Here is a 15,936-nt window from a genome sequence, read left to right as displayed (position 1 = left end):
AAGCTGCCTTGTTCTTGAGTTTTTTAATCAAGGAAAGAAAAGGAAAAGAGAGGAAAGGATAAGAAGGGGAAGGAAAGGGAAGGAAATTTATTTTAATTAGTTGTGTTCTTGAGTTGGAAGGAAATTAGAGAAAAGAAAGGATAACTATGTTAGAAATAGTTATCCTTAGTAATCATCTCATTTTTGGGAGGATAACTTATTGAAAAAATACATTAATTTAATCTCTCCTAACTCCTCCTACTACTTTCCTTTCCATCCTAAAAAAAACTCAAGAACACCCATTTTTTAACTATTCTTAGTTTTTCTTTCTTTTCTCTCCTTTAAAAAAACTCAAGAACAGGGTGTAGGGTGTAAACGAGCCAAGCCAAGCCCAAGCTCAGCTCGTTTTAACTTACAAGAGCTCAAGCTCGTCTTGTTTCGAGTTCTTTTTTTTTTAAGCTAGAGTCTGTCTCGTGAATTGTTTTTACAAGCTCAAGCTCAAGCTCAACTCGAGTTCAACTCGTTTATTACTTATTAACTAAACCATATATGTTTTTTAAAATTTTTATATTTTGAGAAAAACATTAAACAAGCCTAATCTCAGCTCAACCTCATGTCATGCTTGTAAAAACTACGCCTAGGCACGATTAATCGCTATTTGGTCAAAATCGATCAAAATTGAAAACTTTATACATACAATTTGGTATATATATATATATATATATCTGTGTGTGTGTGTAAATTTGAAAAATTACATATAAATTCCTACCCGATTAATCTTTATTTATCCCAATCACTAGTCCCTACCCCACTGCCCGACTAGCGCCTAGCAAGTTCAACAACATTGGGTCGTGTAACACCTTAAACGAGCCAAAGCTTGGCTAGAGCTCGGTTGTGGAATGTAAATTCAAGTCCAAATAAGGTAAAACTTAAAAATATAGAAAGCTCAAGCTCATACTCGATAACTAAACAAACTTTATTTCCCGGGCTCAAAAAAGTTCAGCTCGTTTCAAGCTTTTTATCAATCCAAACACAAAATATCTTATGAACAGCTCGAATCATTTGCACCCTTAGCCAAACCCTACCAGTTTCCCATTGATGATGGATATCAATACTACTTTGTAAAACTACACATGACATACATATACGCATACTAGTTTGATGTCATTATCAATCTTACCTATTGGTTTACAATCCACCTCAACTTTAAACTAACTACATTTACCTAAAACTAGCCCTAATTGGTCAGTCAGACCCTAACTGTGAGTAATACTTAATTTGAGCTCTAGCTCGGCTCGAGCTCGACACATTTATTTTTATTAACTAGACTACATATGTTTCTAATTAATTTTGTATATTCCGAGAGAAACCTTAAACAACCATAAGCTCCGCTCAAACCCGTGTAGTACCTTACATGAGACAAACTTCCGTTGTGCAGTGCGATATTAATACATAAATAGCTTGGCTCGTTTCGAGCTTTTTATTGATCCGTGTTTATCTACTAGTAGCCATAATTATTAATCTCTATAGTTGATGTGCAAAAATTAAGATAAAACCTAACAAACTAACCGTGGGTAATGCTGGAATTGGAGCCGGATTTGCAATAACCGCAAGAGCTTCTACGGCGACCAACGTCAGCCACGACGCTAACATTATTATTATTATTATCATTATTATCGATGATGATTTTACTACTGTTGTTGTTGCTGCTAGCTTTGCTCTTGATCTTGCGCTTATCCGCCATAGTATGTACAACACAACACAATACAAATCGTTGTTGTTTTTATATCTTCATTTTGATTCAATTCAATTGGCTGTTATATGGCGATCAGAGAATGAAATCAGAGACGAAATAAATAGGTCACACAATCGTAGGCTCGTCGTGTACGCCTCTCTTTTCTGTATGTATAGGTGGGCAAATAAACCAGTTGATTGATTTGACATGAAAATTGAAACAGTTTGAAACTGATTATGTAGAAACTGGTTTGGGACAGATTGAAACCGTAGGTTCGGAACTAGTTTGTATTTGAGAAATCATTTTTATAAAATTTATAATCACTTTATCATCTAATCCCGCATAAAATTTAACATATGAATAAAAATCATATGGTTTTTATATTCGTAAAACTGATTTTTCAACTCTTTTTTTTATTATTATTATTTTTTTTTTGCTATTTATAATTGAATCCAAACTTATTTATGTAACCGACAATCCCTAGATTTCTATCTTAATTAAGATTTTCAATCGTCCATATATTTATGATATGCAGTCGATATTGTTAACCCTTTCAAAAACGGATGTTAGTCGACTTACAAGTTATAAGGAAGTCCAAGTTAAGTTCATCTCACCAATTGACTAACTTGATGGTCAAGGCTTCACATATTCATGCTTTTAGCTTGTCACATGTCAAGATGTATCATAAGATTTGTATAGTTATGTACATGTCGGTTAACCTAGGGATCCATGTCTATAGTAATCGTGTCGTTACCGTTCATCAACATATATAAACAATACTAGTTTTTATTCCTCGTATTACGGAGGTTGTTTTATATTGTTTGTTTTAATATTTATTTATTTTTTTAATTTATATTTTTTATTGTATGAAAGTTAATAATATACTTATGGTTTGATGATAAATTGTTTCACAAATAAATGAAATGTTATAACCAGGTTTAAATGTTATATGGTTTTGATGAGACCCAAGACCCGTTTATTTTTTTACTATGAAATTGGTTTTTTAATTATAAATAATATTTATGAAAGTTAATAATATACTTATGGTTTGATGAGACCCACCCAGACCCGTTTATTTTTTTTACTATCAAATTGGTTTTTTAATTTAAATAATATATATATCTTTTTTTAGAAAAATTAAGATATATTTTTTATTATATCCTATTTTATAGGATTTTTACATAAATAATTTGGTGAGAATAGTTTTTAATTTAATGGGATGTTATAACCCGTTTAAGGAATATCTGGGTTTAGTAAGACCCAAACCTATGAATTCGGGTCAAATGCATGAGAAGTCTCCATTTAAAAATCAAGCAAATCTGGTGACTCCAAAAAAAGGGGGAACGACCACATCGCGACACGTAGGATTTTTATGTCTTCATTTATATATATTATATTATAGATTTTGTTCAATTAAATATTTTTTAATTGATCTTTTTAATTTAATTTTAAATTCTTGGCAGAAAAAAAAATCATATGATGCCGTCCCCACAATGACCAAAAGCATAACAAAATGCAATGTTAGGTATGACTCAAATTAATAAGTTTTTTAAATATTTATATGACCATTTTTTTATATTTGATTTGTATTGTATACTTTTCAACTTCTACGGCTATATTATAAACAACATCGAGGTTGGTACGTCTTATTTGTGACTAAACATATTTTTTGTTTTCAATTTAATTTTATAATTTCTCCAATGATTGGCTTATATGATACACCTTATTTTACTCGAAATCAAACCCAACCACCACATCTAAAAAAATATATTTCAAAACAGCATTTAGAATGAATATATTATATTCACAAAATAGCAAACCTGTGTATATTCATAATAAAAAAAAGTATTTGATACCAAGAGTAAAAACAATATATTTTTTCATTAAATATTAGAAACCTCGGTAAAGATAAATAAAGGGTCACAGTAGGGACACGTTAGACACCCCTTATACGTCCCGTATAACGTTATAAAAGGCGTACAAGGTCTCAGTATAACCTTATATGAAACATTTACGAGGGTGTTTAGTGTCCCTACAAAACCCAAAAACAAACTTATGATCATGGTGAAACCAAATGTCAAGAAGGTAACAAAAGTTGAACCTAAACATTTTCGTTGGCATAACGTAGCTTTGAAGTCAGAGGAGCTCCACTGTAGGACCTTAAAGTTATGAGTATGCATAATTGGGCCCCTCATATTATGATCAATCACAAATTCACTTCTCAAGTATCATGAACCCGAATGTTACTCTTCGGCAATGAGGATTTATTAACGATAACTCAATGGACCCACTAAAGGAGGTAAAGACAAAAAATAAGAAAATAATAATAATAAAAGTAAAATTGAACCTTAAATCTTTACTAGAATTCTTAAATGTTTACCATTATGTCACCTTTTAAAGATTTTAATGTTATCTACCTTGGATCATTTATCACTTCTAAACATGATAGATAATTTATGCATTTATACATAATCATATTTTATTAATTTGTATATTACTACAATATAATTATATAGTATCAAAATATAATGTATGATACTATTACCTCTCTTCTAAATTGAATATTCAAGCAATTGTTTTACACTAAAAATATATCATTTATATATCACATGCTAATCATAATACTGTCCGTTGTGGATTACCGTCCCGAGGTTCCACCAACACCTACCACGTCCCTATCACGCTACCCCCTCTGCCCTTCATGTCTTACTCGTTAACGCCTACCCCTCTGTTTCTCCTAGGGTCGCCGCTTACTTCCCCTTGGGCGGTTTCCCGCAACACCCACCCAGCCATCCTAATAAAGCAAAAGATTTGACAGCTTTATAAACCTCATATACTATACTTACAATATGTATAAACCTTAAGGGACACAAAACAACTCAATTGAAACGTTTACGAAACAAATTATTGATATCCTCATTACGAAACATCTAACCAAGAAAAGAAATTTAAAAACGCCACATCAATTAACATTCCTTTAATAATAAGTCAAACCCACAAATCCAGATAAAGTTACACCTTTTATTGCAATAATTACAACACACACATAGCATACAACTCCATTCACAAATCCGCAAGTCACACTCTCTCTCCCCATTAGTGTCTGCTACAATGGAATGAAAATTGACTCTCTCTCTCTCTCTCTCTCCTACTACAGTCGTTTGTCTTATTCGTCTCACCTTATTTCAAACCTCATATCTCTAATTAAACCATAATGTTTTGTTATATGTGAAACATTAGAAGAAGAGATCTAGGATGTGAGTTCGATTTTCACAAAATTATATAAATTATTACTGTGGTGGTGGTGATGAATCGGAGTTTCCGGGCACCGGAGAAGGAAATGCCGGTGCCGGTGAAGCAACGGAACTTAGAAGAGGAGCCAGGGTTATTTTTGGAAATGAGAAAACACGAATTGGAACGTCATGATCTTCTTTATGTGCAGAGTCCTGAGGCCAATTTTGATTCATCATTTGGTATTATATTTTAATTTTTACTTTATTTATTTCATAATTATGAAATATGTTATCGGTCTGAACCGGTAGCGTGCTGATAGATTCGGTAACTTATTAGGTATTCACTTAATAAGTTACAGTACCCACAACATATATAAATGAGCATTTTGTAACGAGTTCGGTACAAAATTTTATATACCGTATTGGTGCTCTACCTTACCATTATTACCCCTTAACCGGTACAATATCGATAGATTCCGTAAAGTATCGGGTACCCACTTTTCCAGAAATTTGGTATCGGTATTTTCGGTAAGGTAGAGTACCAATACCATGAATAATGAGCATATTCTAACAAGTATTGGTATGGTTTTAATTTTAACTTTTCAAAAATTCAGTATTGGTATTTTCGGTACTGAACTGAAACCATTGCATATGAGACTTGTTGCACGTCGGTTGTAAAGGGCAACAAATGTGGGGTTTATAAACTCCAAATGAGTGTCTGACCCACCAGACTAGTCTTTTGGGTTGAGTTACGGCTTCTTGATTTCTTATCTTTACCAAAAATTACATAATTATGGATAAAATATGACATTTGAGTTATATCTCTATACCCTAAAACAATATTATTAACTTTTGATGTTGCAGGCTCAAGAACTGGAAACTCTACAATATTCAATATGCATTCTGCACCAACTGTCCGAAAAACCGGTGCGGACGAATTTCTCAACTCCGAAGACGATAAGAATGACTACGATTGGTAAATCTTGCATTAATATTTTATATTCTGTGATCCAACTTTTTCCAGTTGTTCTGTGGGGTTAAAATTTAAAGCTAGTGGTCACATGTACATATAATATGGTTTCTGTTTTCAGGCTTTTGACACCTCCTGGTACCCCTCTTTTTCCTTCACTGGAAATGGGATCACAGAAAACTTTCATGAACCAAAATGGTGCTCATAAATCTCTCACGAATCCGAAAAACCCGAGTGGAGCAAAATCTAGAGTAAGATTGATAATCAGTTCATTACTAAATTTACAGTTGTTGCATGTGTTTTTTTGAATGTGTTAGTAATACTTGTATTAATACTTTTTGGTATAGTTATCAAATACCCAACAAGAGTCTACTGGTAGGAATAATTTGGTAGCATCAAAACCGCGAGCTGCGTCTCCTGGACTCCGTAGACCATTATCCACAGGGGCTACAGGCTCAGGCTCGGGCTCAACCACAAGATCTTCTACAACAAGCCGGCCTGCTTTAGGTACACAATCTAGGGCTGTATCAAACTCGGTTACCAAAACCACGCCCACTTCAACTACAACTACAACCGGTAGACCAAGATCTTCTACACCCACACCCGCTTCACGCCCGGCCTTGTCTTCAACCAAACCAACGGTTCCGTCTAGATCTTCCACACCTACGCCTAGGTCCACCGCAAGATCTTCAACCCCAACGAGCTGGCCGTCTTTATCCACAACCAAACTCGTGCAACGAGCACCCACACCACCACGAAGGTCACCCACATTATCCACCGTCACAAAAACATCAACCCCGTCGGTTAAATCTCCAACTGTCACAAATTCAGCTGGTTCTCCAAACACAAGACCGAGACCATGGAAGCCACAAGAAATGCCGGGATATACTCTAGACGCACCGCCTAATTTAAGAACCTCACTAAACGACCGACCCATTTCATCCATCAGGGGTCGGGCCGGTGTACCGAGCAGCCGGTCTTCGTCTATTGAGCCCCTGCCTAGTGGAAGGGTGCGAAGGCAATCGTGCTCACCTTCTCGGGGTCGGCTTCCTAATCCTAACTGTATGACCCGCAAGAGTGGAAGCTCGGTACCGATCCCTGCATTGATCCGGTCATATGCTAAGGCTAATGATAACGTGAGTCCCGGGTTATACGGGACCAAAATGGTTGAGCGTGTTGTAAATATGCGAAAGTTGGCCCCACCGAAGCAAGATAACAAACACTCGCCAAATAGTAATTTATCTGGGAAATCATCGTCACCCGACAGCTCGGGTTTTGGAAGATCACTTTCAAAGAAATCATTAGATATGGCTATGAGGCATATGGTATGTTTTGTGCTTCATTTAATCCATTTTAATGTTATAAAATCTTACAATGTATCTGAAATTAACAAATTTATTATTTGTGTTGCCATAAACAGGATATAAGGCGGACACTACCGGGTAATTTAAAACCGTTGATGGCGAAAATTCCCGCATCGTCTATGTACAGTGTGAGATCCGGGCCCACACGAAGTCGAATGATTAGTGTATCGGATTCCCCTATTGCAACGAGCAGCAATGCGAGCTCTGAAATGAGTGTGAGCAACAACCCGGTTGATGAAAATAATATTGATGACGAGAGTAACAGCGAAAAGGGTGTTCGCTCGCCTGCTAGCGTCCGTGGCAGGTGATCGTGTTCGTGTTTATAATCTTTTAAACATGGATTACTTATCTGTATGTGAATGACAAAGCTAAATTAATCTTTTTACCTTGTTATGGTCCAAGTTAATTGATGAATCGGTCGATGTAATGATATGGAAATCAGTGGTGGTGCACAAGAAATTGAAAAAACCGGTACGAAACCAGAAAAATGAAAAACCAAATTGATAAAACCGAACCGAAACAAAAACCGATGATTTGGTTAGATTTATGTTTTGGTTTTGCATGTAAGAAAAACTGAAAACACTAAACCGAATTTCTAGATTTTCATTTTTTACTTATTTATTTCAAATAATTTATAAAAAATTAATATATATATATATATATATAGGTATTGGATCATTTCAGAAGTTTTTTTACAGCGATAAGTGAAGGTGTAACTCCATTAATTCTTAATTTCACTCACTTTCTTATGTGTATGTTCATTGTGTATGTGCATATGTATGTGTGTAGGTACGTATGTTTGTATATGTATATGTATATATATATATATAACAAAAATGTTTTAGCCCAATTGCATAATAATTGATTAGTTTTTAATTAACATTTTGGCCTAAATTTATTATTTTAAGCCAATTTATCTTTCTATCTTTTCAATTTTTACTTTTTCATTTCAAGTAATTTATAAGAATTTAATATATATGTAGTAACGTAACTCAAAATGTTTTAGTCAAAATTTATCATAATTAATTAGTTTTTAATTAATAAAATGTAGGTCTAAATTTATTATTTTGGGCTAATTTTCTTTAGACCATAAAATGTCAAACTCAGATGGCAAAACTAAATATTGAAATTGAACCGGCGCCCAAAAACCGAAAAAAACCAAACTTAAAAAACCCCGAAAGTTTAACGGTTATTAAAAATAGAAAACCAAAGTGTCAGTTTTTAATTCAGTTTTAAGTTTTAACTCAAAACCGATCCAAACCAAATTGTGCGAGACTGAAGAAAGAGTCAAAAATTGGGGCCACATATTTAAGAATTATTATTGGTAGGTAGGACAATAATTGGGAAGAATCAGTATTGAAATAAATCAACATAGGGAAGCGATATTGAGGGACCCCTTTAATCCAAAGTTTCAAACTTCATAGATTCGCTTCACATGGGTGACCAATTTAGACTACGACTCCACCCCTAATCTCACATTGCTATACACTGTACGACTGAAAATGACTTAATACTTCATTGCAACCATGGATTCTGTATTACAAGACAAGATTATTTGTTAAAAGAAGTTGGATATTTTATGCTCTTAAAAGATTGTGTATACTTGTAAGTTGTAACAAATGACAATTTGAGAAACATTATTTTATTCTACCAATTTAAGAAACACACAACCAAACAATCAATGCTACAATAATAATCAACTAGTCATGACTTGTGTTCACATATTGTCATAAATTCTTGTCTTTTTCATTCTCGGTTTGAGGGGTGCCTAAGAGCCGAGCGACTAGCTCGACTAGGCTCGTTTTGAATTATAAGTGTTTGAGCTCGGCTTGTTTCGAGTTCTTTTTCTGATGATCCAGCTCGGCTTGTGAGTCATTTTTCAAGTTGGAGCTTGGCTTGTGTGTTACCTATTATTATTATTATTATTATTATTATTATTATTTACACTTTTTTAATTATTTTTATATAATTTGAAAAAAAAACATAAAAACAAGCCTAAGTTCGGCTCAAACTCGTGTGCAGTTGCTGAAACGAGCCGAAGCTCGGTTGTGGAGTGTGAAATCAATACATGGCTCATTAAAACTCGATAAACCTAAACGATTTACCCATACAGGCTATAAACTTAAAGCTCAAGCTCGAAAACTAAACAGGCTTTGTTTGAGACTCGGGGGTTGATTAGGTTCGTCTCGTTTCAAGCTTTTTTCCGATCCTCTCAAGTAGCTCGCAAGCAACACGTCTCATTTACACTGCTAGATATAAATTTATGTTTTACATTAAGAATCATGCCCAAGTGAATTGTAATAATTATTTTCTCTTTGTATTTACCCATATAAAAAACTTAATTACATGTTGCAAGAATAAAATATTATTAGAAATATAAAGTAGTTGTTCCATACGGTTCCTTAGGAAGGTGTAAATGGACCATTTGAATCATACACATTATTTTCTTTACCAACAATCATCAAGAACAAAAGATAAAGAAAAACACAATTGAAATTTTACTTAATGGGGTGAGAGAGGCTCGAACTCTCGAATTCTGGATCACTCTTATGCTATGAGACCTACGAGCTAGCCAACTGTGCCACCACCCCTTGACGTTCAAGGTCCTTTAAAGTATTTTGAACTAGTTGATTACTGCGTTGAAGCTCAAGGACCATGTTGCTAGTGTCCATCCTTTCTTTAGGTGACTCCATGGAGCAAGCCAACCCAATTCTTGCTAACAAAACCATGCACTCTTCCAATCTCTTCAAACCACGGTTCATGTTTGCGGCTTCTATATGATCTTCATCGATACATGAAAAAAGCTCTGGTTCAATGACTTCCATGACTTGATCAGGCAATGCCATCTTCACAAAACCATGAAGGTTCAATCCTTCTTGAAATAGTGGATCTGTTGGTCTCCTTCCGGTTATCATTTCTAATAACAAGATCCCAAAGCTATAGATGTCACCTTCTTTTGTCATTTCATTTCCAACACCATACTCTATAAATCCATTTTATGAGATAATCAATGCCACAAAACTTTACACAAAAAAAACATACTTTCTAAATTCTAATTACTAGTTACCTGGAGCTGCATATCCAACTGTGCCTCTTATTCCAATTGAACTGCTTTGATGTGGTTTTAATGGAAGAAACTTTGCTAGCCCAAAATTACCAATGCGAGCAACCATGTCACTGTCTAGTAAAATGTTGCTCGGCTTCAGATCACAGTGAATTATGGGTACTTCACAGTCTTGGTGGAGGTAGTGAATGGCATGCGCCACATCTGCTGCAATTGTACTTGTTGGCGAAGGCTTAATCTTCGTGGAGCTTCTTCAATCTCGCTCTCTTGTTCGGAACTTGGATGCAACCACCTTTCAAGATTGCCATTTGGCATGAACTCGTAAATAAGAGCTTTAAAATCGTTACCTTGGAAATCAACAGACGAGCAGGAAGTAATTATTTTTAAAAGATTACGGTGTCTTATGTTTTTCAAAGCTTCACATTCTGCCACAAAACTCTTTAAAGCTCCTTGATTTTCAAGCTTTAGAATCTTGATTGCAAGCATTGCACCATCTGGTTCAAGGATACCTTTATAAACGTCACTAAACTTCCCACTCCCGATCAGATTATGTTGGGAGAACCCATTTGTGGCTTTGAGTATGCTTCCATATGACACCCTTGAAAATGGTTGGATGAATGAAGATCTTGTTGGAAGTGTTTGTGACTTCCTTTGTTTCCAAAAAAACAACAAACACAACACCATCGCTATAACGAGGGACACACAAACTGGGATGACAACTAGGATAACACGCGACACATGTGAACCTTTTTTTGATCTTGTTGGCATGGCACACTTGGGCAGGCCAAGTTCAGGAAGGCCTCCACACAGCCTACTATTCCCATTAATCACAAGCGCGCTTGTGTTCTTGAAAATACCCGTCACGGGTACCTCCCCCTCAAGATTGTTGAATGACAAATTCAGTGAAGAAAAATTTATTTGCTCCAAGAACCTTGGAATCTGCCCAGAAAGGTTGTTACTAGAAAGATCAAGGTTTCTAAGACCTCTTAAAGTGCTCATTGCAAGAGGTATTGAACCTTGAAATGAGTTGGCTTTCATGTCTAGATTCTCAAGACTCGAGCAGCTTCCAATGGCGTTTGGAATTACGCCAACTAGACGATTGTATGACAAATCAAGTGTTGTCAAGCTTTTGAGTTTTCCTATGTCTTGAGGAAGTGTTCCAACTAACTGATTATTAGAAAGATCTAGACCTCTAGACAGTGAAGATAACTGAAACAGCTCTATTGGTATTGGACCTGTAAAATTGTTTGCAAAAAGGTGCAATGATGCCAATCTCTTACAGTTACCAAGATTTGATGGTATTTGTCCTTGTAATCTATCAGCTGACAACCACTATTCGTCTAACTGTGACAGGTTTCCTAGAAAATCTGGAACGTTCCCAGTGAAGCGGTTGTTATCTAGGTATAAACGTTTTAGGCTTTGCAGATTACCAAGTTCACTAGGAATTATGCCTGTGAACTGATTAAGGGACATGTATAATCGCTCTAACTTCACAATATTCTCGCTCCCAGAAGGCAAGGTACCGTATATGAAGTTTCGATTAAAAGCAAGAAGTATGACTTGGGATGAGAGATTACCTACAGAACTAGGAAGAACTCCTCCTAAATTGTTTTCTTGAACACTCAACCTTTGAAGATTGCTACAATTGACCATCGAATCAATGAAGTTCAAGTCATCTGGTTGTGAGCTTCCTACACCACTACACCATTTCTGCCTAGCCCAACAAACCAAAGATTTGGCATCTGACTAAAATTTATGCTAATTTTCCCAGTGAAACTGTTTATAGGTAAGCTAAGATGTTGCAAGTTTGAACAGTTGGAAATTGAGTGCGGAATGGTTCCTGTAAAACTGTTTGCGGCTATCTGGAAAACCTCAAGATTAGGTAACTGCAGCCCTATATCTTTTGGTAGATCTCCACTGATTTAATTTATATGAAGTAAAACTATGTTCTAATTCCAATGTATTATTCTAAGTCAGGGAATAAGTTTTTGATACAGATGACACTTTCTGCATAATAAAAAAATTGCATCTCTTGTACTCGAATAAATTTCACTTAGTGACGCGTCTGAAATTGTCACGAGAAATGAAAAAAGCTGCATCTATTGTGGATAACTTGAATCAAACACTTCCATTGGCTCTAATACAAGCATCCTCTACCAACTGAGATGCAACTCCAACATAGTTATGTGGTGTCAACTTTAAGAGCTCGGTTTTAGCTTCCACCGGTATTTCTAACCCGTTAATGAAGTCAGTAATGCTCTCTTTAGTAACCACTCTTCCTCTAGTAAGTTCCTTCAGCTTCTCGTAAGGCTCCTCAACACCATACCTTCTCATTACCTACATTTTAAGATCCATAAGATTATTCTATTTTGTCATTGTTTAAAACAATTTTTAAACGGTAATATGCATACCGTCTGTATTGGTTCAGCAAGAACCTCCCATGAATTGTCCAAATCCTTGTTTAACGCAGCTTCGTTCACCTAACATGCGCGCACACACAAAGTTCATCATTGGCTAATATAGATACAAATGCCTACAAAAAATGAACATATAAACGTACCTGAAGCTTTCCGATTCCTACTAATGCACTTTTGTAAGCCAAAAGTGAATACCCCAAACCGACACCAATGTTTCGCAGAACCGTTGAATCAGTCAAGTCACGCTGCAATTTTTATAGCAATTAACACACAAGCTTTAGATTCATATATTATGATTTAAATGATTAAATGTAATGATGTATAGTAATAATACCTGCCAACGTGAAATAGGCAATTTCAAGCTTAAATGGTCCAAAATTGCATTAGCTATCCCGAGATTCCCTTCACTGTTCTCAAAGTCAATGGGGTTGACTTTGTGAGGCATTGTTGATGACCCAATTTCACCAGCCTTAGTTACCTATACACAAAATAGTAATTGTTAAGAATGCTTTGCTTTTTAAAACAATCGCAAATACAAATTGAAAATAAACCTGCTTGAAGTAGCCCACAGAGATATAACCCCATATATCTTTATCAAAATCAAGTAAGATGTTATTAAACCGGATGAACGAATGAAAAAGTTTAGCCATGTAGTCATGAGATTCAATCTGCATCAAGAATATGGTTCTTAATATAAATGTTTAAAGATGAAATTAATATAAAAGAAAAAATAATTAAAAAAAAAATGTTACATGCCTGTGTCACGTGTGGATTAAAGCTTAATCCAAGAGAATTTACAAACTGATTTGCAACATGTGGCCAATCTACATCAGGATATGCGACAACATGTGCATTATAGTTACCAACCGCACCTGCAAATTTTCCCAGTATTTCTACTTGCGAAATGTCCCGCCTTTCTCGGTTTAACCTCTCAGCAAATATTAACATTTCTTTTCCCAAAGTTGTAGGTGAGGCTGGCTGCATACAACAATTTAAGAAAATTAGTTACAACAAGTTCAAATATATAAACGTTACAAAATAAAAGGGAAAATGTTGTATAAGACTTTACTTGTCCATGAGTCCGAGAAAGCATAGGAACGTGAGCATTAGCTTTCGCCATAGAATATATCGCGTTAACTAAATCATCCATAACCGGAAGAATAACAGAATTAACCGCTTCTTTCAGCATAAGTCCGTGCGCAAGATTATTTATGTCTTCAGATGTACAACCAAAGTGAAAAAACTCAAGCACCTGAAATTATTTCATCAACAATCTATTACTATATATAATGGATATAAGTGAGAGAAGATTGAGATGTTGAAAAATTAAGAGGTAATAGAATTAATGCATAGAGTATATGATGCAGCGGTAAAACCAAACAGAAGATCGAATCACGTTGATTCAATCGAATACCGTGATGAACTTCCAAACCCTAGAAAATCCCACCCAAAGGTCAGGGAAAATGAAGAGAAAAATTAATTATTATCAAATTCAAGTCTATCTCTTCAGATTACATTAACATAATATAAATAGAGTTTCAAATACGAAATGGGCCTAAAATGGGTCATGGGCCAAACACAAACCCAAAAACTAAACAATATGGTTCAAAGGTTTTGTTTTTATTCACTGTATATTTTTCTGATACAATGAACAAGAAGATACAAGGTTTAAATAGGAAATACAAGAAATACAAAAATGGGAAACATAATGAATGGTAGCCAAAATACATGGCTGTAAATGAGCATGGAATGAATGCACGAATATTTGATTGAGAGAAAATTAAGGAGAGAGAAATATTGAGAGAAAATTAAGGAGAGAGAAATACGCAAATCTCAATACTCCCCCTCAAGGTGAAGCGTGTAGATTTCGCATGCCCATCTTGACTAGAAGAAACTCGAGTTGTTTAGCCCCCAAAGCCTTTGTTAGTAGATCGGCTATTTGTGTCTTTGTGTCAACGTAAAACGGCTTGATTTCCTGTGACTCGACTCGTCCCTGACAAAGTAACAGTCCATTTCCACGTGTTTTGTTCGTTCGTGAAAGACCGGGTTGTTAGCGATATGTCGTGCCGCATTGTTATCACAGAAGAGAGGTGTAAAGCTATGTTGTCTTGTTTCTAGTCCTTCTAACAACCAACGCATCCACAAGATTTCACTAGTGGCGTTGGCCATTGCGCGATATTCCGCTTCAGCTGAGGAGCGAGAAACGACTGATTGCTTCTTTGATTTCCACGAGATAGGAGCTCCCCCCAAAAGAAGAACATATCCTGTCCTAGACCTCCGAGTGAGTGAGCATCCCATCCAGTCAGCATCACAGTATGCTACCAAATCCATTCCTCCTTCTTTCGGGAAGAAAATACCTTGTCCCGGAGTTGCTTTTAGGTAGCGAAGAACTCTCATGGCTGCGTCCATGTGTTTCTGTCGAGGGTCCGAGACGAACTGGCTTAAGACATTTACCGAGTAGGCAAGATCAGGTCTCGTGGCTTAGAGGTAGAGCAATCGGCCGATTAGTCTTCGATATTTGCTAGCATTGACACGAACATCCTCTTCTCCTTTATCCAGCTTCACATTCTGTTCCATTGGGAAGGTGCATGGTCTACATCCTAGCATTCCACTATCTTCAAGGATGTCAAGGGTGTATTTTCGTTGACTTAGCACTATCCCGTCTTTGGTTCGAGCGGCTTCTATCCCAAGAAAATACTTCAGTGGTCCGAGATCTTTGATACTGAACTTGTCATTCAGGAACTTCTTTGTTTCTTTGATTTTGTGTTCATCATTTCCTGTCATAATGATGTCGTCTACGTATATGAGGGCGGTAACAAAGATGCTACCTTCCTTGTATATAAAAAGCGAGTGGTCCGCAGCGGATTGTTTGTAATTGAGTTCCAAAAGGACTGATGTAAATTTTTTATACCAATTTCTTGAGGCCTGCTTCAACCCATATAGTGATTTCCTTAGCCTACACACCTTTGTTCCTCCCCCTTTATCGTAACCTTGTGGTATTCGCATGTATACCTCTTCATGTAAGTCACCGTGCAAGAACGCATTGTTCACATCGAGTTGATGAATGCTCCAATCCATTTTGATGGCGACGGCAATGAGGCTTCTTACAGTCACCAACTTTGCTACGGGGGAAAACGTGTCGTGGTAATCGACACCTTCCATTTGTGTGTAACC

General features: G+C 35.9%; 2 protein-coding genes and 1 pseudogene across 2 annotated transcripts; 1 reads left to right on the top strand and 2 right to left on the bottom strand.

Annotated features, from left to right (window-relative positions):
• The first annotated feature begins 4,975 nt into the window (after positions 1–4,975).
• Positions 4,976–7,589, top strand: LOC143550359 (uncharacterized). Its single transcript, XM_077041020.1, has 5 exons — positions 4,976–5,187; positions 5,812–5,923; positions 6,039–6,168; positions 6,265–7,242; positions 7,338–7,589. Exons 1-5 carry the CDS (start codon positions 5,022–5,024, stop codon positions 7,587–7,589), a joined length of 1,638 nt encoding a protein of 545 aa, XP_076897135.1. The 5' UTR covers positions 4,976–5,021.
• A 2,253-nt stretch (positions 7,590–9,842) lies between these two features.
• LOC143550366 (receptor kinase-like protein Xa21 pseudogene) lies at positions 9,843–12,444 on the bottom strand (annotated as a pseudogene).
• A 19-nt stretch (positions 12,445–12,463) lies between these two features.
• On the bottom strand, positions 12,464–15,171 carry LOC143550365 (uncharacterized). Its single transcript, XM_077041024.1, has 8 exons — positions 14,806–15,171; positions 13,832–14,014; positions 13,519–13,740; positions 13,314–13,430; positions 13,097–13,240; positions 12,906–13,007; positions 12,757–12,825; positions 12,464–12,682 (listed from the first exon to the last, which is right to left on the bottom strand). Exons 1-8 carry the CDS (start codon positions 15,169–15,171, stop codon positions 12,464–12,466), a joined length of 1,422 nt encoding a protein of 473 aa, XP_076897139.1.
• Between the last annotated feature and the right edge of the window lie 765 nt (positions 15,172–15,936).

The sequence above is a fragment of the Bidens hawaiensis genome, unplaced genomic scaffold (genome assembly GCF_021521415.1).
Source record: "Bidens hawaiensis isolate Kalapana, Puna unplaced genomic scaffold, B.hawaiensis_p1.1 tig00016033_1, whole genome shotgun sequence".
Classification (NCBI taxonomy): Eukaryota; Viridiplantae; Streptophyta; class Magnoliopsida; order Asterales; family Asteraceae; genus Bidens; species Bidens hawaiensis.
The sequence above is the reverse complement of the archived record's forward strand: the minus strand, read 5'-3'. Positions and strand labels throughout refer to the sequence as shown.